Source organism: Anopheles moucheti, chromosome 2, assembly GCF_943734755.1.
Source record: "Anopheles moucheti chromosome 2, idAnoMoucSN_F20_07, whole genome shotgun sequence".
Lineage (NCBI taxonomy): Eukaryota > Metazoa > Arthropoda > Insecta > Diptera > Culicidae > Anopheles > Anopheles moucheti.
In genome coordinates this window covers 28,128,613-28,156,303 of record NC_069140.1, presented here as the reverse complement: position 1 = coordinate 28,156,303, position 27,691 = coordinate 28,128,613, and the positions used below count along the sequence as shown (strand labels likewise).

The 27,691-nt window shown below is 45.1% G+C and overlaps 3 protein-coding genes across 3 annotated transcripts; 2 read left to right on the top strand and 1 right to left on the bottom strand.

Annotated features, from left to right (window-relative positions):
- Window positions 1-404: 404 nt before the first annotated feature.
- On the top strand, window positions 405-11,379 carry LOC128297056 (fibroblast growth factor receptor-like 1). The gene is made up of 5 exons (XM_053032612.1): window positions 405-1,077; window positions 9,772-9,986; window positions 10,075-10,184; window positions 10,262-10,496; window positions 10,590-11,379. Exons 2-5 carry the CDS (start codon window positions 9,863-9,865, stop codon window positions 11,231-11,233), a joined length of 1,113 nt encoding a protein of 370 aa, XP_052888572.1. The 5' UTR covers window positions 405-1,077; window positions 9,772-9,862; the 3' UTR covers window positions 11,234-11,379.
- LOC128299493 (uncharacterized) lies at window positions 11,236-16,107 on the top strand. Its single transcript, XM_053035479.1, has 5 exons — window positions 11,236-11,256; window positions 11,988-12,267; window positions 12,338-15,177; window positions 15,501-15,698; window positions 15,787-16,107. The coding sequence occupies exons 1-5, from the start codon at window positions 11,236-11,238 to the stop codon at window positions 15,865-15,867; spliced, it is 3,420 nt and encodes a 1,139-aa protein (XP_052891439.1). The 3' UTR covers window positions 15,868-16,107.
- Window positions 16,108-16,291: 184 nt separating this feature from the next.
- On the bottom strand, window positions 16,292-26,286 carry LOC128296930 (ankyrin repeat domain-containing protein 50). The gene is made up of 7 exons (XM_053032462.1): window positions 22,112-26,286; window positions 20,682-22,035; window positions 20,305-20,610; window positions 19,915-20,225; window positions 19,603-19,801; window positions 19,206-19,521; window positions 16,292-19,128 (listed from the first exon to the last, which is right to left on the bottom strand). Exons 1-7 carry the CDS (start codon window positions 26,168-26,170, stop codon window positions 18,939-18,941), a joined length of 6,735 nt encoding a protein of 2,244 aa, XP_052888422.1. The 5' UTR covers window positions 26,171-26,286; the 3' UTR covers window positions 16,292-18,938.
- Window positions 26,287-27,691: the final 1,405 nt, after the last annotated feature.

Genomic DNA, 27,691 nt, shown 5'->3' with positions numbered 1-27,691 from the left:
TGCCATGTATTACCCCTTATCGTCCCCCGGACCTCCCTTGCACCGGGCAGGGGTTTATTATTTATCTGAACCATACCAGAAAACCTTCAGCCCCACACATACGGACGGTGGAAGGGCCGTATCGCGTATCGAACACTGCTACGCCCTGCTACAGGTGGGTGAATTTACGCTTCACCAATACACGGTCACGGTGATGGGTTTTGTCGCGGCTAAACGGTGGTGGGTGGCCCGGGCACGGCATCGAGCCACACGGGGTGGTTTCCCAGTCAATAACAATAAAGTGCGCGGTGATACCGGTGTGTTTACACATTTTCCAGTCTAATTTTAACCGCCGATCCGTACGGACGATGGACACCTACCCGGTGCAGTGTGGACAGTGCACACTCTGGGATCGGTTTATTGAACCTGCGATCGATGCGTGCTAGAGTGCCGTGCTTTACCACAATCAAGTGTGCTACTTTATGATTGTCTTATCCTTTTTTTTGTGTTTAATTATTGCTTAATATTGGATCGTTAAGTGTTTGAAGGATAGCTAAATTAAATCGACCGTTAGAGAAGTGACAGTGTGATGTGAAAAACAGAACGCAGTATACTATGCGCAGTGGAAATCGCATCAACAACGATAAGAGTTACACCACCAGAAAATGTTAGTGGAAAGGAGAGGTTGATAATTTATCTTTTTATTTAACCGCATGCTTCAATTGTGTGAAAATTTGCGGAAACCTTTGACTGACCTCATCACCGATAACAGTCACAAATCGTCACCAGGAAGCAAAAATCGGCAATCAAACGGAAGCCTCGTTCAACTGCAATACAATGTAGGTCGGAAGCGTGGAAATTTCAGTACGAAAAGCAGTTCAATTCAGTGTAGTAATTAGCACGGACAGTAAAATATCTTCATCACGGCACCAGAAGCACCGAGAAAAAAAAACACGAACGGAACCGTGGAACACTATCGCTTCCACAACAAGCACCCCGGACGACCTCTTATCGTGCCGGTGGTGCAGGCTCAGCTTAGAGCGCTCGCAAAACATCCTCCCGGTTGGCTGCCCTGGTTCCCAGTGTGGCGTGAAGAAGGTAAGGTATATATCGGACGTAGGCCTGTGTTGATTTTTTGATACGAGCTAAGTTTCGAACTGCCCTTATCAGCACACAACGTGCGTTCGTGTGTCTGTGGTGCGCCTCGCCTTATCAAAGCGTAAGGGAACCCCTCGCTCCCCCCCTCGGCTCCAAACTTCTTGGGGCTGTGGCCGATATATTCACTATAACCGTTTGCTTTCGCACACCCTTGGCGTCCACAAACGCGGGTCGCTAAGCTAGGCGCAATAAAATTTAATGAACCGTACAATAAGCCTTCTTCAGGGAAGTTTGGGTTAGAGGCACATCATACTGCAACCGATTGAACGGGTCTTCGAACGGTTGTACGGCGGTTTGGATTGATTTTCGTTATTTATTGCCCATAAGCCGATCGATATGTGGCAATCGTTTTACGCCCGCGGGGTTTTAATCGCATTGAAGGGAGGCTTATTTAAGCGATGAAGAACGAACGAAAGCTATGATTACAATTACTCTTAGATTAGATTATTTACGCGGCATTACCGGGAAGAAGTATTACCGGGTATTAATTGAAGAATAAGAGATTATTAGTGCGATTTAAATTATATTTGATGTAGATATGGAAATTGGCAATTTACAGCTTAATTTGTCATTTTTTTAGTGATGTGACATGTGACTCACTAATCAGTTACATAGTACTGCTGTCCTAATGGTCAACCAAACTTTGCAAAATGAACCAAAGCTCCTTCTATACATGGAGGCCCTTGAATGCCACGTTCGATTTCGAATAGAGACACGGAAGTCATTGTGGAAATCCTTGCACATTGATACTGCAGTTATTATTCCTGAAGATTCTCATTAAGATTAGCTATAACGCTGCCATGCCCATCTTTCTGGGAATTTCGAGGCTGAAATGAGGCTGGCGTCCAATTAATTCAAACCGAAAGCAAAAATGCGCGTTGAATTTATAAAGCAGAGCTTCTCTAAATCTGAACTGTTTGTAGTTCAGTTCGTTTGTAGTTCCATCGACTGCCAATCTAATTTCGACCTTGCTGTCCATCACTCCACCTGAGTTTGAATCCAAAACATCTCCCCTGCCCATGTGTAGAGCCTCAAGAGAATTAAAGGGTCTGGTAGTCCGGTGTCATTCCAATGACATAGCCAGCCCACTGCCGTCTGGCAAATCTAGTAGTCTAATTCGTTCACAGACGATAGGGAGACTCTCAGTTCTTGCATTATTCTTCCGTACATATCGGAACCAAAAATCCTTCTGAACATCATCATTATTCTGAAAAAAAGGAATTAATTACATTTAGAAAAAGCTAATAGTTACTAATAATATCAACCAAAACTGTGTGTAATTCCCAAAAGAAAACATTTTAAATAAGTTTTATTACTGAATTCTATTCTGTATAACTTTCTTTCATTACGTATCGGAAAAAATATGTTCCAAATATCGTAATTCTCCTGTCAATTGATTTATCAAGAATTGTAAGCAACATTCCCAGTTGCAATAAGTCATAAATTACCACTCACACTTTCCAACAACGCAACGAATCGAAAGAAAGGTCTTTTCTTAGACTTTCTTCCAATGCGCAAGGAAAAATCATTTCTCCTTCTCAAACTGTGCCAGCAAAGAGTAAAAACTGCAGCATCTGAACTTCTGATGCTGTTTTGCGCAGGAAGTTTACAGTTGCACACTCCAGCTGAAGATACAACCGACATAAAGCACAACGATCCGGGACGGGACCACGTTGGCAAGTGATGGAAGCGAAGAGTGCAACACGAATGTCTGATTCGGATTGGCAAAAAGGGGATACCTTCTGCTGCTGACAACACTTAACCTACCATTGTCTCGGTTGTTACAACCGACTGACTGCCGGCAGTGCCGTGTGCCAGCAGCAAATGCGAACAATAGATGCACATAATTAAATAAATTAAAGTTTGAGCAAAGCTATCAAGACTGCACGTGACCGAGAGAGAGAGAGAGAGAGAGAGCAAGGAGTGCAAAAAATGGCATAATTCCGCAACGAAAGGATCTCCAACTACACATCACCCATTGGCCATTCCGGGAAAGAGGGAAAAATGTTGTATCGTGCCAGCCAAAAACCCACCCGATTCCGATGTATGCAATCTGTGCCAGTGCAGAAATGCATGCCTTCGCAAGAGTCACTTTCTGCTGCATGCGACCAGCACCCAACTCGCCTGATCCGAATGCAATGCAATGAAAATGTTTCTCCAGGAAGTAGAATAAAAAAGAACCCGGAAAAGTAAAGAACAGAGCCAGTGGGTGAGAAAAATATTAGCAACTATTTAACTTCTTCCATTATGCAGCTGACATTTCACCGGCAGCACTTGATGGCGGACGCATACTACCGGCATTCACCGTTCGTTCGTGCATTGCGTTGCGGAAAGTTTCTTAATATCAATTATTAATTACTTCTGCTCCCGTTCACCGTTCACTGCCGTGCGCGTGACTGGTGCTGAAATGCCGTCGTTATTACAATGTGTAAACTTCGGGTAAACGGGTAAATAATGAAATGGAATGAGCATTGGTTTGTGACTTTAAGCGTTTTGTTTGCGTTGTAAATTGTGCCCGTTAGTGTTGGTGGTCTTTTTAGGTACGCCATCAACATTTCCTGCTCAGCCGATTGGGGGCATGTGACAGCCAGGCAGTTAAACAATGTCCATGAAAATTCCTGTTCCCCTGTGATTCGCTTTTAATCTTCTATTGTTAGGTGAATAAATTTAATGTGGGATTATTACACCTTAAGCTTTATGCACTGTACGATCAGCGCAATTCAACATGCTAGTCTAGATGAAAATGGTACTATACTGTAAATAAGATGTACATACACACGTCCTGTATGTATGTCTTGCCGATGTATTCGTAAAAGTGATTTATAGCTCTCCAGGTGGACAGAAGAGTCGTGCTAGGTCCTAGTTGACCTGGTTGCTGGAGTGATGGCATTAATAACTCTGCCAAAAAGGTCGGAATAATGTATTGCCAGACGACAGGACACGATCAAGAGAGTTCCAGGGGCCTCATGCTGAACCCGCCAAGACCTTGAAGTAACTGAAGAAGTAGTGCCTTCTCTAATCCCATCGGGAGGTGGGCATCCTTGAAGTCCCAGATTGCTGATTAGTTGGTTTCCTTTGATCTCTGGCAATAATAGCATTGGTCCTATATGTGGGAGGTATTGGCCTACTGATCTTCACGTCAGAGATGTAATTGCCAGAGTATCGTCGGGTCACCTAGTGCTACCTAGTGCACAGTAGTGCTAATTACTTGTATCTAAACAAGGGCAATAGCGCGTATTACCCACAGGATTTCGAAGGAAAATACCCTTATAATTATACCCTTAATTATAATTATTCTCAGTCTAAAACGGATAACATTATAAGCGATCCTATCATCCCGTCTAATCTATTTTTTTGAATGCCGAAATCAGCACTGTCAAATTAGCAATTGGACATTCCTAAATAAAACCTCAGATTCTCCTGCTAGATATAAAAACCTCGGACTATCTGTAGAACCTCCAACTCCAAATAATCTCAAAAAACTTTTACTACAAGGACAAGGCGAAGCTTATGCTCTTTGGGGGCCTTAAGCGGAAAGTTAGTTGAAGACCCCACCACTAGTTGCACTATGAGTCAATTTCACATCAACTGGCAAGATTTGTTTTTATCGTTTCGCTGCAAGATTTGGGCTCATCAAACTTCCAGGTGTCTGTCATTAATTGGACTAGATATTTCGGGAAAATCCTGATTTTTGGAGTCCTTTAAAGCTCGAAGCCTCCCGCGAACGTTTAATCCGCTATATGGATGATCTGCCCCTGTATAAGGATCCTCTCAATAAGGAGTCTAGCATTCCGTAGATTCTGGAATGCATCCATTACCAGTGAACGCTGGAACTTCCAAACTGGTAGAACAATTAATAATAAAACAAAAAAACTGTTCACTTGCTGAACGCACAAAGATATATTGCAAAAGACATAAAAAAAACTCGCTTTGTACCATGATGAGTATAAAATATTGCTTCTATTTTGCGATCTCGTACTATCTCGTACTGATTTAACCTCCACCGTATCACTAACCATCACTTTGCCGGTTCTATTTTTACGAACACACAAAGTGCCATTTCCGGCTAAGACAGTTAGAAGCTTACCCGGTTCGATAAAAATAGCACTTCCATTCATCGTTGCCGAAGCTCCGTACAGTGAAATAGCTAATCTAACACTGCCGGCTATTAGCCGCACTAGAAGCCTCGCTTCTACCAAAGCACACAGGACCCACTGCCCACTGCAGCCCGGTTCCGCTCGGTGTTCTTTAGCCTCGGGCCGGCCGGGAATGGCCGTATTTAGCTCAATTCATACCAGGGAATAGAACCGCTAAATCTCAGTCACCACCACCACCTCCACCACCCAATAAGCAGCTTACGACCAACGCTCGGCTACAAGCGCATTAGTATCCCCTTTCCCACGTAGGCAGCATCGCAAAACGGCAATCAAAATGTCCTTGCCCGTACCCCGTACGAGCAAAAGCAACAGATTAGAAATCTTACAAATTTGCCACCAATTTTATGTACGGCTACCGGTTTTGGTTTCGGTGGAAAACTGGGTTTGGCGGGCGGAGCGGTTCAATATTCAAATTGTGTGCTCAAAGTGATGGTCATCGAAGAAGAACACATTTGCGGGGTTGCGGTAATCATGAGTTTGCTGCTCTGTGATTTTTTTTTTGTTTTGTTTTGTTTTTTGCCCTCTAAAAGTTCCTTGTCCTTCTGCCAAAAACTTTCTTTCAAACCAATGTTTATACAACCGTCCCGCCGGCTTGCTATCCACCCGAATGCCATTTGAGCATTTGTGTTAAATTAGCTAATTCCAAACCCATACAAAATTCACTGAACCCCAACCGAACGTTACGGCGCAATGGCAAAAGTCTCGTAAAGCTCGCTGGCAAAGGTTTCGGTTTTCTTCGAGAAAGTTCTAGCTCCAAGCTTCTTGAGAGTTCTTGAGGAACAAAAAAAAACCTCCTCCCCCACTCTCAACCAGCACACTTCATAAGACAATGAATCGATGAAAGTGTTACTGCTCAGCAGTAACCTTTCCATGCTTGATTTGAATGTTTTCCCTTGACTTGAACCTGGGTGCTTCTTCTTAAGCATTGCACGATCTTAACCTTCGAGAAAACTTCTTTCCCCTTCAGTGCTTCTTGCAGGATGCATTTTTACAGCAGCACAGCATGCAACAACGAAAACATCGTCTAAACAATCTCAAGATACTAAACGGCACACACATACGGTGCAGGGAAAGAGTGTATTTACATGGTTGTGTCCGTAACAAAAAAAAAACAGAAAAAGCGGTGAGAGGAGGGCAAAATTTCATCTCCAGCTGTTCCACGTCAATTGAAACGTCGAAGTTACTGATTTATGGGTGTGCTTTGTGAGTCATACGATAACTCAAAGTATAGCAAAACTCCTGACGCAGTGCTCTCATCTATCACCACCCCGGTACCAAAAACGCTACCGTTACCGGGTTGGGGACAGTGGGCAAAACACTTCAAACGTTATTCTCCCTTTGCGAAGAAGAAATGTGCTCGGTGCTTTTGTACGAATGAATAGTTTAGGTTTTTGCAATAAATTTTCCTTCGTGGCGTGGGAATGGGTTTTGACCCGAAGCGAATGGATGCCATGTGTGAGGAAAACCTACGGACAAACGCTTTTCCTCTTATCGATGGTAAAGATTTGTTGAGTGTTTTATGAAGCAGCGTTCTGGAAGCGTTGGCCGTATCTTTCCACCTACTTGGCTGCACGTTGAGCTACAGTTGCAAATTCTTGGGAATTGGGCAAAGCACTAGCACCATGCAGCAATGTCGTTGATATTACGTTACATTATGCTTGGATTTTGTTTAAGAACGACGAAGGAGAGGCAATCACAGAGTAGTTCAAAAGTTCACAGAGCTAGCTGCAGTGAAAGTGACGGCTAAATGACGGCTCCAATCCCAACTTTTATTTAGAATGAAACAATTGCAAAACAATTGCGCTAACTCACGCGAAATGCGTAGTAAGTGTAAGATTTTCTAAATTATCGCACTCTGTTTGCCATGCTATTCATTCAGTTCAAAAACTTCAAACTTCCACACGCTAGAAGATAGAGTGGAAGTATGAAATATACTTCAAAAATCCCACCGCTTTATAACTGAAGCGTTCACTGCACCTGAACCCGGAGAAAGACCTCCCTGCTTGTACTTTAAATTTACTCCACGGCCAACTCTCTGCCACGAACTCCGCACCGGTCCGTGAAGCGCATACTTCCATCCAGTCAGTATTAGTATTCTAAGTAGCAGCAGTTGAGGGAATGAAAGCGGTTAGTGGCAAAACGGTGAGATAATGTGCGCGAAAGTAGTAGTTCCTGTTCGCATCTTTAGCATTTGTCTCACTGGGCGCCTCGCGCCGTTCGCCTACCGACTAATGGTACGACCAGAACTTTACTTACGCTTTTCCACGCGACTGACCTTGGCGTAGGATGCGTCTGGGGTTTTGGAACGGTATGGACGTGGCAACAAATCCTGTCCAACGCGTGAAAAGCTTGCGCGAATCGCATATAAATAATGATTTCCCCGTAGATGGGAGCTTTCGCAGGTGGGACGGTATGAGTGAGAGCCCCCACCATCCTACCCTGCTCCTCTCCCCGTGGCCGGAATGGTGCTACCATAGGAAACAAGTGTTTGATTTATGGACCAACAGTCCAACTAGTTCAAGTGCAAGCAAAATAACCCCTTTTCTCGGGGAACCCCAGTTCTTTTCCTTCATGTCCGTTTCTTCCACCAGCCCAGGGCGTCCGGATTCCGGATGCAAAGAAGGGATGCGAAACATAACAATTGCCCAAGAACACTTCTGCTTGAGCATCGTCTTCGTTGCGCGGTAAAGATACTAAATCCGGCTGGACGAGGTTTGGTGCAACTTGTCCGCGTTCGCCGTACGGCCACGGCACAGGCAAACCGGAAAATGTCGTTTCAAATGAATTTACTCGCATTATTTGAATGAGAAATAATGGTGCTTATGGAGCTGTTTGGATTACTTTGCCCACCTTCACTTTGCCGGGTAGACGGGAAACGTCTTAAGGAATGATTTCCTCGGAGTGTAGACTTGGCCGGTTATGTCATTCTCTTTGTTTGTTTTTTTTTCTTCTCTCCTTACTGTTACACACCAACTCCAGTTCGTTTCGATAACGGAAGACCGGTTCTTCAAACCTTTTAGTAATGTTTATCTTCTCTGCTTTGGTCGTGAAGTATATTGCTAATCATGGTTTAAAGGATTTTATTATTTATGAATATAAAAAAAAAAACATATTAATGAGGGTCGTTATAGTGCGCAAGAGAAAAATCATTATTAAATTACTGAGTACCTCATGCACATGATGCTTTTGTAAGAAATTGAGTCCTTCAATTGTGGCTGGAATCATGTCTTGGCTGGATCATCTCCAATCATGTGTCGTGGAGTCAACTAAGGTGAAGATTTTCTCACAATATGTAGTACGATTAAATTGTCAATTCATAAAATCGAAAATATCAGGCTCTTCTTTTGCTTAGTGTTCGTAGTGGCATCACGTCAACAAATTCTAAACAGGTTGTCCGGTTTCAATCTCATCACATCACTATCCCACCGAAGTTCGGCAAATCCAAAGCACAGCGCAATAACACCCATAGTTCAGAATTACGATTCTGAGTTGTTTATCAACTTTCAAAGTCAACGTCTAGGAAGTGTTTGTTAGTACTGATGCTATAAATATCTCATACAGTCTCTAGTTCGAGTAACGCTTTTCGGATGTCTTTTAAGTAGAGAAATTGTCTCGGTTTGGAAGCGTGGAAACGGATTGGAATTACTTTCAAATTCGCAAAAGCAGAAAACTTGTCCAATTAAATGGAATTCTCTGCTTTTTGCCGCATCTTTGCATAACAATCATCCTTGACGCAGATGCGCTGATTTCGGGGAGGGTGTAGCAGACCTTCAACAAATTGTTGGCCAAACTTCTCAGAACATGATGTACAAATAGTTACTAAAAACTTTAAAATTCTATGCAAATGAAGCACACTGACAATAATTCCAACGACGGTTCTAATGAACTGATCACTTGATAAGAATCACATCGGATGACCAATTCCGTGAAATTCTGTGAGGCTCTCCACAAGGATGAAGCAACAGTTACAAAACCCGAACCCGAGGTAGTTTTGTGTGGTTAAGTAAAAGACGTAAAACCACCTGGGGGTGGGAATTCTCTTATACATGACCTAAGAACATGATTCTAAGACCCATACAGTGGAGAAAGTGTTGAAAAGAGAGTATGTTTACTTTTGCCAGCCAGCGACGATTGAGTGATAAATGTTTCTCACATATTTTGATTACCAAATGGGTGCTGATGCTTGCGGAAAAAAATAAAAAAATGGAAAAACAAACCCACACAATAAAACTTACGCCATTTCGACGCGAAATAAACGCTCTGCTTGGATTCCTTCGCGATCGAAGACCAGTGACCACGTGCTGATGAAACGGTATCGATGGATGGATGGATAGAAAAAGTTCCACAGAAGAGACTACCGCTGTGGTTACTATGGTTGCTTGCTTCCGGATCTTGTTTAATTTTCTTTCTCGCTCTCTCTCTCTCTCTCGCACACATACACACTTACAAATACACATATCATCTGACTTCGTTTCAGTAAACCACAGCTTCTGGTAAACTGGCACGGAAGAATTCCCATGTTGAAAGATGTATAACCTGCGAATGGAAACGTTTCATCGAGTGCGGTCATGAACTGGATGCCCACGTACGCCAAGCTGCATCCCGGTGCAGTGTTTTTTGTACTACTACTGACCTGCACGCCACAGCATTCGTTTACCGTTGATAGCAGACCGGCAGCGGCCGATGTTGAGAGTAGGTAATGGAAAATCAATAACTCGATCTGCTTCTACTAACTGCACCCTTCTGCATCTGGTTATTTCCCGTATCCGACGCCTTCCAGTACCCAAGCTGCAACAATGTATTGCCGGTGCGGACACTCGCCTTAGGTGCGGTATCAAGGAGCATCATGCGGATCATATGAACTCCTCCGACGTACAGTGGTACTTTAAGGTGCGTTACTTATTCGTTGTTCGTGCACGGTAATAATCTATCTTGGTGGCCGCTTTTTTTTGTCACGCATCCCGCAGCCGTGCGGTGGTGGTGGCTTTCAGCACATGACATGCAGTAACCCTGCCATCCTGGACACGCTCGATTGGCATCCGCTCGAGTGCGATAATAAACCATGCAGGGTCACGCTGACCATACACAACGTTTCGGACACGGATGCCGGACTGTACCGCTGCACGATACATCCCTACCGGACGGACAATCGAACCCAGCTAGACATACAGCTCGTGCGAACGTTCGAACTGGTGGTGACAAGTAGGTGCAAGAACGAGTTCGAACAAACACCATCACCACCCCCCGGATCATTGACAAACAATGCGCACCCTTTCCTTTCTTCCTCTTTCGCAGAGTGGCCGCTCGATGAGTCAATCCCGGCACCCGAACTGTTGGACAATCTGCCCGCCAATACGACGGCCATTATTGACACGCAAATCGTACTGCAGTGTCTGGTGCGCAGCAAGGTGCAACCCACCATTAAGTGGTTCCGGCGTATCAACAAACCGCTCGGGGAGCACAACTTCAATCAGAACAAATCGATCCGCTATTTGGAGAATTCCTACGAGCTGCTACCGTCGGCCGGCGAAAAGCTCCTGTCGTACGATATCTATCTGAGCAAGTTGATCCTGTACAATGCGTCCGAGCGCGACATCGGGATATACGTGTGCGTCGGCATTAATTATGTCGGTGTCAGCATGGCCGATGCGTACGTCAATCTTGTGCATCCCAACGGGGTACCGGTGCAGGAGTCTGGCGGACGATACGTAGGGCTTATGGTGCTGTTTCTAATACCGATTGCGCTGGCGGTTGTTCCTCTGCTAGGCTGGGTAGTGTTAAATGTATTACGCGCAAGGCATCACTCCGAGGAAAAGTCGCTGGTGCAAATACCCGCTGCTACCAACGCTTACGAACCACACCTGCAACGACTTCACGGAAGGAAATGTAGCAAGCCGGACAAAAGGGATCATTTGTATGAGACGGTCGATATGGTGTGAACATGGTTGCCCTTCCATCATATGTACATATGTACATATATTAAGTATTTGTATAACTTTATACGATTCACTAAGGCCCTTGCTCGCTTAAGAAGAAGTGGATAATATATTTTTCGCAGTACAACTCATCTAACAATGAAATTGAATGCTTAGTTTTTTATTAATAAAAACAACAGTATATATATACAGAAATATCTAACATAAATATTTTTCTAAAAAAATTTAAGGATAAGTTTTGTACGCAACGCATAAAATATTTCGACAGTAACGGGTAAATCAAAACTTCCGCTCACAGTACATCCAGTTAGTTCACAGATGGCGCTACAAACTCTCCAAGCATTACCCCTGCTCGTATGCAATTGAAACTATTGGCGAAACTTCACATTTCTCCTGTCCAAAACTCAATAGCGAGCTGCAATTTGTTCAAAATTTGACCGAAATGATCAACGTTCCATCCCAGTGTGCATTAACTGTCAAATTTGATTCGCACTTCATTTACCACAAACATTTCAGACGCCAACAAGTGCGAGAGTTTGCGCTGCGTAATTTTCAATGAGTTTACAATTTATTTTTGATATCTTTATTTTTACGTGTTTACAAAAGTGAACCATTTCAATTGGCCAGCAGTGCAGTGCATTCTACCTACAGTTCTACGGGTTTTGATACGTTAAATTGAGAGTGCTTCTCCGAAGCGTTGTTTTGTGCCGGATGTATGTGTGTGTATGCGCACTTTACGGTCAACATTCGTTTTTAGTTCAAAATGCCGTCAACCGTTGCAAATACCGTGGGGAGCAATAACTCGTCGAATTCGATCGCAAGACGTACAAGGCGGCGTTCATCAGCTTCGATTAGTGATAACTTAGCACCAGGCGTAACGTCACGCAGATCCCAAAAAACCAAGCTCGGGAAAAAAGATGTAGGCAAATGCATCATTCTACCCAATGTACAGCGTAGATTGATGGTCTGCAGAGTACTGCTGACAGATATATTTTCACCAAACTCACAACTGCAGCATCTCACGAAGCAAATAAAAGGTTAGAAGCTATTTGTAACTGAGGTATGGCATTGCTCTCTAACTTATCAGATGTTTTTTTCTCCTTTCAGGCGCCAACAACATCATTTGCAATGTCCCGAATAAAGATATCACCGGAAAACAGTCCTTGTCTGGACAGAGTAATATACCATCGACAGAACCGAACAGCTATGTAACTCGACGAACCAGTTCCCGGCGAACAAGAAGCATCAGCAGACATGAATCCTTGGTTGAGAAGCGAAACATCGCCGTAAATATTGCTCCTGCAGACTTACATTCGATCATACATTTAGACGAGTCCAGTATCGGCATGAAAAGTGATGTCGAATTAGCGGATGTAACACAAACAACGAAAGCCGCCACTGCCAGCAAGGCTGCTGGGGAACAAAGCATCAATACTGGAACTTCGGGTTCGAATCGTTTGTTGGCTCAATTGAACAACAATGCGTTTAAAATTCTAATTGTTTCCATCAAACGCATTGCTTCGGCTCTACCGGAGGCTGATTTAAAGCGTCTCAAGTATGAAAACTCGATGCAGAATAGCAGAGTTTTACTAAGTTCTTCAAACGGAATCAGATGGTGCCCAAACAGCCGCATTAAGGTTGAAAGAAATTTACTAACCAAGGCAAGATCAACTGTGTCTAAACCCAAAATTGTGATCTCGTCCCCAATCATCGAAGTTCCGGAATCTCCACCCTTGCCTGACCGAAATTCACTAGCCCATCTTGCTGTTCCCAAAACTGCTCCCACAGCTCAGTTAGACAGATTTAAAAAGTCTCATCCGACGATTCAACCATCATTGCCGAAACTAATTGAGCACGAGGACGAAGAGAACGATGATGTGTATGAATTTCTATCGTCTTCTCAGAACAGTGGCATTTCCATCGCATCGAATAAAACCACTAAGAAACCTAAACACAAAACGGTCCAGAAAACGTCGGCAACATCGGTAAAAAACAAAGTTGCTGCTGCCAAACCCAAGGCGAAACCACCGAAACAGCTCAACCCATTCGGGTGTAACGCAAAAGCGTTGGGGAAAGTTATTAAAAAGCTGGGAGGCGGACCCATAAAACAACCCGAAACGGTGGATTATAAAATTAACATGGAAATTCCCAATACACCACCTGTGGTAGCTTTACCTGTTGCAGAACCCCAACATCTAGATATTACTGAGCTTCCCTATGATGAAAATACCGCTTCAGTGAAAGTCACTCGTATCGGCAACCCTACGGTGGACCGACTTAAAGCAGCGCAGCCATCACTTCCTCTCACGTCTACTCCGTTCAACAGTAAACCCAACGTAACAGCTGCACAAAAGCCTGCATCACCTTGGCGCCTGCAAGATGAAATAATCGTTCCCAGAACGAGCTATACACATCGAACGAAAGAGATGCTTCCTTCGTATGAAAGTTTTGCAACCGAAAACAACAACATCCCCGTTCGAACATCCGCTTTCATTACGGAACGACGAAAGTCGCCAAATGAAGGAACTGAAACGATCGTACCACCAGTACCAGAAAACGTTGCCAAATCTAGCTTACACGAACAGCAGTCCTCCGAAGGCATTGTGAGCGATAAAGACTTGCGCGAGTTCGAGCAAATGTACTTAGAGCTGAAAGCGACGAGCGAAATGAGCCAGAAATTGATCAAAGCTATTCGCATGAGCAAAAAGAATCGGGCAACGCCGAAACAAAGCCAAACGATGCGGCTGGCATGCCTGAAGCTGAAGAAATGGTACGATCGTTCGATGAATGCGTTTAACCGATCGATGCGAATTATCAACAATCTACAGAGAACAGTTGAACAGTCTGAGAATCGTGCGTTGGCCTGTCCTTCGCCGCTATCGCTCGAACAGCAACGTACGTTAAACAATTTCAATCTTAGCACCGATCATTTCCGTTCCATGATCGACCAGCTCCAGTCGGTTATGAATGATTCCGACGTTGAAAATCGTCCACCTTCAGTATCCTCGTTTGAGGCAACTGACACAGGTCAGCAATGTGATGAAAACGGTCCAATGACGAACTGGCATAAAGCAACAACATCCCAACCGCCTAAAGATGTCGTAATTCTGCCCGAACGCGGTAACAATGCGAAACGGAACCCTTTGATGCCTTTGAATGTGGTGCCACTTCCACAGCGTACCAGCCCATTGATGTCTCCGCTGGCCCAAAATCCGACAACCGGCCAGAACAATATCCGCCGGGAGCTACGGTATGACAAGGAGAATGAATCTATCCAAATCAGCGACAACCGACAACAAAAAGACATTGAGAATGTCCCGCAAAAACCCACACCGGGCCAACTCTCAGAAGCGTCCGTTGGAAGTGTGGTAGAAATTAACGACGAAACCGCGCATAACGAGTGCGCCAATAATGACGACAATATTTCCCACAACAGCAACGATGATAGTACGGAAGCGGTAGATAATGCACAGAACTGCTTTGGATTTGATGATGGCGATAGTGTGAAAGACACATCAACCGCTCAGGTTACACTTCCCATGCCGCTTAACATTTCGCACGAAACGCTTCAGCGAAGATTGTGTAACATGAAGCAGTTGCTTCCCACGCGACCCTTTTTCCGAACACAACCCAAACAGCAGAACCGATCTAGCGGACCGACACGGTTTCCCACAACAAAGTTACGCGTGTTTGGCAGTCCAACAAAACGACCACATACGTTGCGTGAATTCATTGCATCTACACCACTCCCTGCTGGAACAGGATCCACCTCGGCGTCGACGTCTGTGCAGCCTTCTGATGTTGAGGCACCCGATGTGTCGACGATCGAACCGATCACTGAACCAGCTGCAACAGCAGAGCAAAATGACCACCACAGTGCGCAAAACAATGTGCCCGATGTCGCATTGTTCGATACGCCGGACCGACCGGAATGGTTAAACAACTCCGTAAGTGTTTAGCGTTTATTTCAACTAATTTTACTGTTATATGGGTTTTTTGACTATTGATTTTTTTGTTTGCTAAGGGGAGTGGAGAGAACAGTAGGAAGGGATAGCAATTGTACACTAACACTCATGTAGGTGAAAGCAAAAAGATTCACGGAGACGTGGACGAAGCATACAGGGAAATTATAATCGAACAAGTGGTATGAGTCCCATAAATGTGTTCCCCTTTGATATAACATCTCCAGACTCCAAAGCAATACAATGTGGTCAAGCATCAAAATATTTATGTTTCTTTTTGTGTCCTTTTTTCTACATTTCACCTTTAGGCCCATCAACGCACATACGCACGCATACCGCGGCGCAAAAAGAAGAACATTTACCTAGCGAATCTGGGACTGGACGACGACAGTGAGGAGGATGAGGAGAACGCTCCACCACAAGAGTTGAGCTCAGACTCAGAAACGGACGTGGCGAAGCGAAAGAAACAGCCCATTAAACGTAAAGCTCAACGTAAAGTAGAACAGGTAATGTTTATGATCTATAGAAAAAAAATATATTAATCCTGTCATTAATTGAGCTTATTTTTTTTTGCTCGGTATTTCATTCCAACAGACAAAGAAGTTCAAGCAGTTTGTTGACAGCTTCAATAGCATGTGTGCGGAAGTGGAGCGTTATGAGCTGATTATCGAATAAATTCTTCACATCCTTCACCACCCACCCCCTTAGGATGGACCAATAGGTTGATGGAAACCGGCACGAATGTTCAGAATCTAGTAGTTTGTATACTCCGCTGAGCGAATGTATTTTTTATTTCCATTATCGTGTATGCTATTTATCACAGGAATATATTTTATACCATGTTTTACTAATTATATTAAAAAATAATCTATGCTTTCATTTTTTTCACCATTTATCCTGGAAGGATATGTTTATGAACTGCATTATGTTTTTATTTGTTTTTTTTTTTCTACTGTACATAGCTGTACTGTACATAAGGCAAACAATAAAAAAACAGTAACAAAAACCACACACAAAGTTGATTTTAACATTTACTTACCACTTATTATTCGTCCGTTGCTCTCTGTGAAAGTGTATTTTTCGTGGTTTCGGGATCGAAATTGTACAACATTCATCTGCCTCGACATGCCATAAAGCAAATTCTACTTTAATTTTGTTTCTTTATTACTTTTGCACTACGTTCTCTCTTTGTTTTCGAAGGGTCACCCAGTCAATTATATTGAAATTAAGAAGGAATTATTCTCGGTATTTACTACCGCACCCACGCGTCCTCTGTTTGCGTGCATTACACCTGTTTGCGCGCAGCGTTCTCGTCACACAGATATACATAAGAAACCAATAAATAATACATGCTAATTACGGGCGACACAAACGAATGTAGAAACACTATCAATCGGTATATGAGGTGGAACTTAGCTTATTTGTAAAATAAAAAACAAAATCACACATTTAATTCATTATTTTTCAGTGGGATCCAATTGCTCGCATCTACACCAAGGGGGACACACAGAGAAAAGGGAAACAATCCTTTAAATCTATGTGTCAAGGATGCATTTCTCCTGTATCCGTTTGTCTCTCTTTGCTTTGAAGTGTTTGAAGTAACCACGGGCAGTGAAACACAAATGTTATGGCATCCCGGTAAAAATCATTTTGCCGTAGGCCAGCCCGTATAACTAAAAATCGACTAGAATCAGTAAGTTTATGCCTTTATGCGCAGAATAATCGGAACACCGATGCCGATCATTTTCCTTCACCAGTTCTATTTGAGCTCTTGCACTGGAGTTTACTACACCCTTTTCATTGGCTCATCTAATTCCAAAGATTAACCGCAAATCACACGCAAATCTACACCTTCCATTTTTCCTTCCATTTATCTAGAATTATGGCCCATTTCTTCCTGCGTGCGCAGCACGAAGCGCCAGAAAGAGGAAGAAAAAGATTATCAAAGAATATTTCAATCAAACTCGCGACTCAAACTAACTATGAAGTGTGTATGGGTCTTTAAATAATTTGCTTCAATTGGCTGATTCGTGGAATATACGTGTAAGTAATTTTACGTCTTGAAAATAAACGTTTTTCATTGTTTTATCCTTTGTATCATCAACTTACAAGTCTAATTAGAGGTGAGTGCTGTTTTATCAATTGGTTGAGTGGTTCAGGTTGTTGTTTCATTCGTGTGGCCCTTTTTGTCTGTCGTTCACCACCATTCCTCGGTCCCCATCCCTTCTTCCTCACGAATGCAAAAAGGATCAATACTTGAAATGACGATATAATCTTACCACATACTGTAACTTGAGTTATTTACTGGGATTTATATCTCATTTTTCTGTTTCTTCTACCGTTTCGTAATAATTCTTCACATCGTACTTTTTGCTTAACAAGTGTGCTGCTCTGGGACTTCTGTTTTCTGCGACGCGGGGGAAATAAATAAATTTATTTTTATGTAAAATTAAAAAAAAACATGTTATGGTCTGATGGGTCGCGCTAGGAGGAGAGAAGCATTTACACAATTCCATCCATCCGTACTGAGCAAAGGCCATGTAATCTCCCTGACGTGTAGTACAAAATAAAACAAACAAAAAAAATCAACTATAAGAAACTTTCAAATTGCACAACACAACCTCACGGTTAGATTATGAACATTTTTATGTTAGAAAAATAGATTGTCATGGCGTCAAAATAATGTCTATTGTATTAGCTAAACTGACAACAAGCGTGACATAAAAATATTTACGCAAAAAATATACGTTTCAAAAACCCATCGTTTACACGTGTTACGCTATATAAAAGATGATCAGTCCAATGTGTTTCTGTACTATTTGCGATTGGAGAGGCTTATTCGCACTGCCCCATACACTACTGGTACGTCAAGTGTTTCATTAAAGTATAGTTCAATATGAAAATAAATTTCATCTTTAAAGAATAGCAAAAGAAACGCTACTGACATACGGTTGTGTAAAGTTGGGTAGCAAAAGAGGTACGATAAATGTAAACCAGTAATTTGACAAACATCACACCATTGAAGGCATTTAACTGATGCAAAAGGTGTCACTAGTACGATATATCCAACAGCTGGAGCATGGACCGATAATACGAAATCTCTCATATGTCTGCTCATGTCCTATTATACTGTGTTTGTCTGTTTTCCCTGTTTACTCTACAACCGGTGTGATAAACTCTTATATTAAAAGGAGTGTTCTCCAGCTACTACTGGTGGTGTGCACGATTAATAGATAGAAAGAGACAGTAACTCTCTTTGTTGAATTTTAAATGCCACACTATCATCACATACTGATATCCAACACGTCCCCTACTCTATGTGCTTTTCATTTGGATACAGTTCTTTTCACCATGCCATGATCTACCAGTATCATGATCGTTGCGGTTCTTTTTGCCGCGGCCTACAACAGTACCGTTCAAAATGTTACTGGAAAAAATCGGGTGCACTCTTAACTACGCTACGTTCGTGCAAGGGGAAAGAGTAATGTATGTATAAACTTTCCAACACCACACAAACTCCCGTACACTACTCACCACTCTCTCGTGGCTTCATTTCGTTATTCTATCCCATATAACACATTGCTTTGTTTAAACCCACCTTGCCACACACTGGGACCCATCTTTCTCCCTGTCCTTGCCTATCCACACGGTTGTTGAGTGAGAAAAATGTACATACATCCCTGTTTTTTTAAAAGTAATTTCCCAATTCCCGTGTGTGCAAATACATTAATGGTCTGGTCAGCAAATTACATCTGACTTTCCTTGCGCCATTGGAACGTGCCCGATTTCACACCAATACTAGACGAACCCTGGTTGTTGCCACCACTGGAAAGAATGTTGTTCGTACGTCGGATAAGCTGCGCCGCAGAATCGATACGGTTGCGTATCAAACGCATTGCCGGATTTGTTGCAATACCGCTGCGCTTTGATGATTTACTACAAATAAATCAAACAGATTAGTAACATCGTCCAAGTGGATAGCTTAAAGCGTAATCCATCTCCCCATTACATACCCTCCTGCTCCGGCACCACCACTGGCTCCCTGTAGTTGTCCACCACCTTCCTTCTGATTGTTGCCTAAAATGATGCGCATATGCGTATCACGGGCAAAGTGATTATCGTGCGGATTCATAATCGTACTGTTGTTCGAAAGGCTAATGTTCATCTCCTCGAACTGTTTGCCAAGCAGTGCCAACGAGGACGGTGGTTGATTCTGTCCCGGTGAGCTAATTTCACTGCTCGGCGAATGTGGTGGCGTCGCGTACAGTGGGGACATACAACCCAGATCGAACAGATCGGCATCGTTCGGATTTATGCGTATGTTTGAGGCTATGGGTACGAGATAGATAACGTATCGATATAGACAAACGTAATACACACACAAATAGCTCAACCTTTACCAATACTTACCAATATTTGCTTGGTACTCCTCAACGTTCGGCAGTACCTGGGAATGTTTTTTGTTTCCAAATTTGGCAACCGAAGACGACGACGTTTGCTGGTGTTGTTGATGATGCGGTTGATGCTGTTGCTGCACGATGTGGTGCGATTTGGAGTTGTGATGGCGCGAATGTTTTTGAAGTTGCTGCGTAAAGGACATCGGTGCTTGCTGCAATAATACCGAACATACGAAATTTGTAATTTCATATTATTTGAAAACCCAACCAAACTCTCCAAATAGGCTATAAAACCATTATACGTTCTTTTGATAAACGAACGCACCTCATTACTGCTACCGGTAGATTGACTAGAGATGACACTTTTACGCTTCTGCAAGCTGCTCGTGTCGGAGTGCATCGTGTTTTCGTAGAAGTTGTTGTTTTGCGTAGTAGAGCTAGTTGTGTTTGAGTTTGTTGACGATGCATTTAGGATTGCCGAGCCACCGCCACCACCACCGGCAGGCATTAGCAGATTCGGATTGTTCGGATAACCCGACGATGGGGAGGGATTGTGTATGGAACTGCATGGTGGCAACTCATCCGGTGATTTTAAATTCAGATGAGGGTGCATCATCTTACCACAATCCAAATCGTCTACAATAGAGGAGAAGAACACAACGTTACAAAACAAGTATGACAATTTAAACTAAAAAGCAAAAAAAAAATGACTTACTTTTGGTAAAACTTTCCAGAATTCGAAGCACATTGTTGCGATTCGATTTAGCCGCAAGCTTGATCGGTGTCCGCCCGCAGTGGTCCGACTTGTACGGGTTAGCACCGTACTTCAGCAGATAGCTGACACACTTCTCGTGCCCTTCTTGTGCGGAAATTCCCAACGCCGTTGCCCCTTGCTTGCAGGCATGATCCGGAATCGCACCGTAGTACAGCAAAAGCTGCATCACTTCGTGATTGCCCTGCCAGGCGCAGGAGTGCAACGGTGTTCTAGATTCCAAGTCCATCGCATTCACATCCGCGTTGCCTGAAACGAAAAAGCAAAGAATAAGGCATAATGTAAATCGCGTCGAAATTCGCTTCTTGCATCGTACATACCGAGCGTTATCAACAGTTTCACCATCTCCGCATGGCCCTGCCATGCGGCCACATGTAATGCCGTCCTACCCTCGCTATCCGGAATGTTCACGTCGGCGTTTGAGTATTCGAGCAAAAACTTAACCGCCTTCAGCTTATTCTCCAACGCCAGAATGTAAAGCGTCGTGCGCGAATCCGCGTCCTTCGAGTTGATATCACAACCGAACTTTAGCAGCGTTTGAATGCACTCGAAATGTTCCTCCAGGCACGCCAAACGGAATGCCGTTTTGCCGTCGTGCGCTCGCTGATCGATGCACGGTCGGTGTATATTTAGGATCGCTTCCATCACCGCATTATGACCCTCCTGGGCTGCCAAGTGCAATGCTGCCTTGCCCTCATTATCACACTCATCGATTTTGGCCCCCGATTCGAGCAGCTGTACGCAGATATCAGCGTACCCTTCGAACGCTGCATAGTGCAACGGCGTCCAGCCGGCATTGTCGCGATGCGTTTCGTCCAGTCCACGATCTAACAGTTGCCGCACGGTCTCCAGATTACCTTGGGCAGCCGCAACGCTCAGCACAGTTCGTCCCTCCGAATCCATACAATCAATTCCACAGCCCCAAAAGAGCAACAACTTTACAACATTCGCATGGCCGGATGTGCACGCTGCCCACAACGGAGTCCTGCCCATGTTGTCCGCCATATCGGGATCGGCACCATTTTCCAGCAGCAATTCACAGATCTCCGCATTGCCTTCGAACGAGCTCACCAACAGCGGTGACATTCCCTCGTTGTCAGTCTGATCCGTGTTTGCACCGTACTCGAGCAGCGTGGAAATTACCCTGCTATATCCAGAGCTCCCGCACAGGGCCGCCACACACAGTGCATTCCTTCCGTCCAGATCCGTATGATTAACGTCGGCGCCGTTCTCCAGCAGTATCTCGACGATATCATAATGGCCCATGTACGATGCGGCGATCAGCGACGTGCGTCCTTGCTTATCGATCGAGTTCACGTTTGCTCCCGCTTCGATCAGTATCTTCACAATGTCCTCATTGCCGCTCCAGGCCGCCGCTCGTAACGCCGTGCGTCCCTCCTTGTCGGCACGATCGATTGCGCATACACCCGTTTCGATAAGCAGCTTCACCACTTCGGTATGACCGCCCCAGGAAGCCGACCGTAACGGAGTCCAACCGTCACGGTCCGCATGGTTCACGTCGATCATTCGATACCGACCAGTCCCGTCACGCAGCGGTTGTTTGTATGTAAGCAGCAACTTTACAATCTCCTGATGTCCATTTCGTGCCGCTATGTTAAGTGCAGTCTGTCCGTTGAGGTCCTCTATTTCCAGATCTATTGGATCCTTGCATGCCTAGAGAAAGAAACAAACGATAATTAGCTACAAACACCTATTCAACTGACGGGTGTTCTGCCCATTTTTTACATACATTTAACGCTCGTTCCAGCAGCGTATGGTTTCCTTCGTTGGCCAGAATGTGTATCAGCGCTTTGCCTTTGTGCATCTCTCCCTCAAACATGTCGCACTGCACCCCACTACCGACACGATCGTTCTGTATATCCGATTTTGAATCACCCAGCGCGCTGCTACCACCATCACCACCACCCGTAATCGATGGCCCTGCGCTGTACCGATGACGAGCAAGCCCGGACGAAAGACCAACAGCACCACCGTCTCTACCCACCACAGAACCATCGATAAGTCCACCTCCTGCAGCAGCACCATTTGCGCCACCACAGTCTAGCAGCTCCAGATTGATAGACTTTTGCAACTCCTGCTGGCAACTTTTTTCGCTCGAGATCAACAATTCCGCCAGCTCCGAGTCAATGTTCTGCGACCGATCCGACAGTACGGGCGAGTTAATGGCGGACGACTCACAGGACAGTGCCGTGTCCGCATTGTTAATTCCCGTTTCGATCAGCAGCTTCAACACCTTGCAGTCTGTCGGTAGGTTCGGTTTGAAAAAATCGTTCAAAAAGATCATAAAATCATCGTTTAGCAGACCGTTCAGGAACCGGTCCAGCATGTACTTTGTGCGCGCCGACAGGTTGATATCGTTCCGACACTCATCCTCACACATCGCACAGCAGTTCAGCAGATTGGTGTAGAAACAGTCGCTCAGGTTTGATTTGGTTTCCAGCAGTATCAACAGCAGATCGAGATCGACATTTTTGCTCGTAAGATACTCGCCCGTCTTGATCAGGTGGTACAGATACAGGCGCAGCTTGTTCGGACAGATCTCATCGGCCACGACCGTGTAGTACATCGAAACCATCACGTGGCCCTCGTTCAGATCGCACAGAAACTTTTTGGTGCTAAACTTCACATCGATCAACCAGTCGCAGAAAGAGTTGTGAAAGATGCGCACCGCACACGGATTCAACGGGCTGTACTCGACGATGTTGCGCATCAGCTCCAGCCGCCGCTCGAAGTCCTCCATCTCGAGCGTGTAGTTGTGCGTGCGGAGACAGTTGTAGATGAAGTACTTGTCTACGTAGCTGTTGCACACGAGCAGTACGTTCAGTATTGGGCGTATCTTGCTGTATTGCTTCTTGTTGAAGGACTTCTGGCATATGTACAGGTACAGACCGTTCAGTGTGCACGGTATCAGCTTTATCTCGCGGAACGTGAAAAAGTTCTCCCTTATCCCGTTCAACACTTTGTACAGGTACAGCAAACATCCGTTCGATTTGATGTACAGCTGGTTCAGACTTTCGATGATGTCTTTGGTAAGATTGATGCCCCGGAAGTCCGTATTGAGCCGGTTGATAATGTACTGCTGCACGTCCTTCACCACGTGCGACTTGCGCAGATCGTCCAGCGTAAGCTTCTTGAACCCGGTGAACAGTTTGGTGATGTTTTTGTTCTGCTTCTTGGCCGTGCACACCATAAACAACCACTTCGGCATCAGGTGGATGTGGTTGGAGAGTAGTTCCGCAATGTTACGACTCTTCGTCACCTGTTTGCCTTTGAGCGTCGAGATCAGGTTACCGTCCTGGATGTAGTTCTCGTCGATCGAATCGATCAACAGTAGCAGTGCATTCTTCGGCGGGCACAACTCTAACAGCGGAAACAGGATCGCTTTCTTGAAACAATCGTCTGGATTCTTCTCAATGCTGTCCACCGTAAGTGATTCGAAAATGTCCGGATTGCTGAGCAACATTTCGTAGTACCCGTCCGCAATTACCTGGCGACAATTTTTCGACTTTGGCAACGGTGGTGGAATACTCGTTTCCATCGGTTTTGTCGATCGTAATTGGGGGTAGGGCTTGTCGTCCATATCGTTCAGTACTGGCGATACTTCTGGCGCAAAGGTTGGCTCTACTCGGTTCTTAACCTCTACGCCCTCACTGGCTTTTACCTCGATGTCTTCGTCCTCCAATAGCTTTATATCGCTAACATCCCCTTCGGCAATCGCCTCACCGCCACCCTCCAGAATAATGTCCTCTTCCCGTTCCGGTTTAGATCCGGTATCGTCTTCTTGTTGTTTCTCTTGCTTACCGCCACTACTGCTGCTATTCTCGTCCTTGGTTGGCGACATTTTCTTAGGGCTTCTTATCGTACTGCCGATGGCGATCGGGATCTTGGAAACTTTCGCTGGCCTACCCGGACTCATCGTGGCCTTGTCCTGCTTGTCATCTTCGTCCGGTTCCTCCATCGTTCCCGCAATTCCTGTGCCAACTTTTGTCATTGGCGGTGGATGCGTTTTATACGCATAGGAGGGTTGCTCTCGATCTCGACTCAGACTTTCCACCGGTTCCGATTGCTGGCGGGATACTTTCTTTCGACCCGAACAGAACTCTGCCACCCGTTCGTTGATTTTCATCTCTGTTCGTATTGCATCTTCCAACTCCTTATCGACTGTCTCGTTCGAATCGTTGGCCCGTTGATCCGTTTTAGCAGCAGGTTGCATTGGTTCGTGACCAACAGGCGTAGGGGAATGATTTTGAGCCGGTTCACCCTTCAGCTGTTGCTGATCCGCTTCCGGTAAGCAATCGTTACTAGTATTCACCGGTTGTTCGTTTGCTTCGATAGATGTTTCCGAGAGGTTAATTATCTCTTGACCCATCATACTGCTCCCGGTACTGTTGACGTAGCTCGAATGACTTAATATCTGCAATATAACGCTCCGTATAAACATGCTCAGACTATGACATTCCGGGTTCTGGGAGTTGACAAAATAGCAAGCCAAAAGCCTGCGATTAAGCATTCCTTTAGTACCCGACGTTCCCTCGATGATGTCGTTGCAGATTGACGTTTTCCCTGAACCATTCGATCCGAGAACAAGATAGCCCAAGGAAGGCAATCCGCTTTCGCCTGTCCGGTGTCCTCCATCCACTGGAGGTGGTATTCCACTAACTGCCGGTTGACCACTACGCGCGAAATATCCTCCCGCACCACCGGGTGTCGGTACGGATGAAGAAGAGGGTGCAACACTGTCAATCGAAGGACCCACTCCCGTCACGGATGATGGTACCGGCGGTACCGGTTTCTTCGAGACCCGTTGCTCTAAGCACATGGCAATCTTTTTCAACACCCACTCCCGATTCAGGTGCGCACTTATAGTTGGTTCGCCTCCACCCGTACCACCGCCAATTGGATCGGCTAAGTTATTCCCTTTTGATCCACGCTCCGTGTTCAACGCGGAAAGTGGCGGTGCCGATGGTTTCGGTACGATTCCAGCCTCTCTTTCCATCTCCACCGCTGTCGGATCCATTAGGTCCGCCTGTTCATTATCCTCCTGGGATTGCTGTTCCGTCGTAGTGCCCGATCGTGTTCGGTTTAGTTTGGCCAACATTTCGAGCTTTTCATTACAACGTGCCTCCAGCTCGTTCAACGATTCGTTAATGCCGAGATCTAAATTTTTGTCCTCTTCCTCCCCTGCCAGCGTTTTATAGCCACCTGCCGCAAACGATGCCGCATCGGGTTCATCTCCACCCGCCGCATGGAACGGCACTGATTGATCGCTCGCCAACGCTCCATTGCTGTTCACATTCCGCTGCACCAAATCGGCAAAGTGTTCCTTACGTGCGAGGTACGAAAAATTCGAACTTTGGTACGTTTTGTGTAGCTCGATTTTCTTATGCATCTGGGACGTATCCTTCAGGAAGTCCCGTATTCGTCGATCTTCCAGTTCGGCGTTTATGATCTTCGTATCGCGCTCTGCTTCACCGCTGAATGTACCAGCGTTGGGTTGCGCCCGTGTCCCCGGCGCTGCATTGCCATTCTGCATCGCTGGGACGCTACTATTGAGCACCTTCACCGGGCGTTCCGATTTTTTCAACGGTGTCGCATACAACATGTCCTTGCTGTTCAGGGCAAGATTATTCTGCAGTTTGCCTTCACCGCCCTCATCACTACTGCGGCCTACTCCGCCTCCCTCTAACACGGCTGATACACGATTTCCGGCACTCGTCATTCCGTTACCGTTCCGCAATGCTTCATCGGTGTGACATGGAAGATTTTCGTAAATATCATCAGAGTTCATTTTCTTACAGCTTCCTTTCCTTCGAATCCTATCCTCCTGTCTGGTATCCTTCTAACGTTATGGCAAAAACCACCAACAGTCGAACATGATCACTTTTCATTCATCAGTTGCTCTGTGGCTAACAATCGCACGTGATCATCCGTTTCCTGGTGACTTTCCGCAGTTTTTCGAATCGAAGGACGTTTTGTGATCGCTGTTTGTATGTAATTCCACCCACGAGGGCATTCACTCTGTATTCTGATCCTATCGCATTTGCGTACCGTTGCATCGCATGTCAACTATACAAAAATATACATATATGTAAACCGATCGGGCCTCGTTCTACACCGCGTGTCACAGGGCACGATCGATACGATCACACCCCGTATTACATAAACACGGTACTAGTATCCCAATTATTGCAGCAATGTTGGCGCGTTTGACACGCTGAACCGTGCGCTTATTGGGCTGATTTCGCCTGATGTGCCTGATGCGGTGTCACTACAGACGCGTCAGACGCGCGGATGCGACGATGACACGGTTTTGCGATGCGTTCGAATGCGGTGATCCCAAGCTAATCTCAAATGGCGGAGGACAGTCTAAAAATAGAAGAAAACAGAAAACAGTCACCAACGAAATTAGTAGCGGTTCTAACTTGGCGTTTGCATCGTTTTAAGTAAAACCCTAAAGGAGGGCACGGCGAGACATGGGGTGCCACTAATGTACAAACACACACAAACGGATACCGGTACCGCCAGTGCATCATCATGGGGAAAATTTATGTTTTCTGCCCGGTCTTAATGTACCGTATACCACAACCGGCAAGTGCCGCAACCCCCTAACACGAAGATTGACGATCCCATTCCCACCCCCAAATATCATACTCTGGCCACCCACCGCATCCGATCCACTACCACCCCAACCACATACACACCCGGATCGATGCAATCATATTTCACATAGGAAATTGCGGAAAGCTCCACACGCACCAATAACAACATTACGCCACACCGAGAAAATAGAACCTTCCCGGCCGCACACTCTTAGTCACATTTCTCCCACTAGACCGCAATCGATATTGCTCGGCTTGTGTGGGGAATTGGGACGACAGCAAACGCGGCAAACGTAAGGGAAACGGTGGTTCCCTTCCCTTCGATCGATCTCATTTCAATTGGGTGTGTAGAGCAATATTTTGTTTCACTTTAAAAACCCAACGCCTACGGTAGCCAACGGATTCTGATAGCAACCGCAACAACTTTACCCACATACATTCCACGAAGGTGCTCCCCTTCGAGGAGATAATCCCTTCGCAACGTGTGTGTTTACTACGATTACTAAGATTGTACCGGCTAGAGGATTTTTTGCCAATCACTTTCTCCAAAATCCAAAGGGATTTGCAGTGACGGTGAGATCATCTTTCGGCCGAGTTGCGGATTGAGAAGATAATTCGATTGAACCGTTTTTGGAAATGACGACACTCAGCGACGCCCTGCATACAGAAATTGCCTAAATTGCCGAAAGTATGTTTTCTGTTTCGCTGAC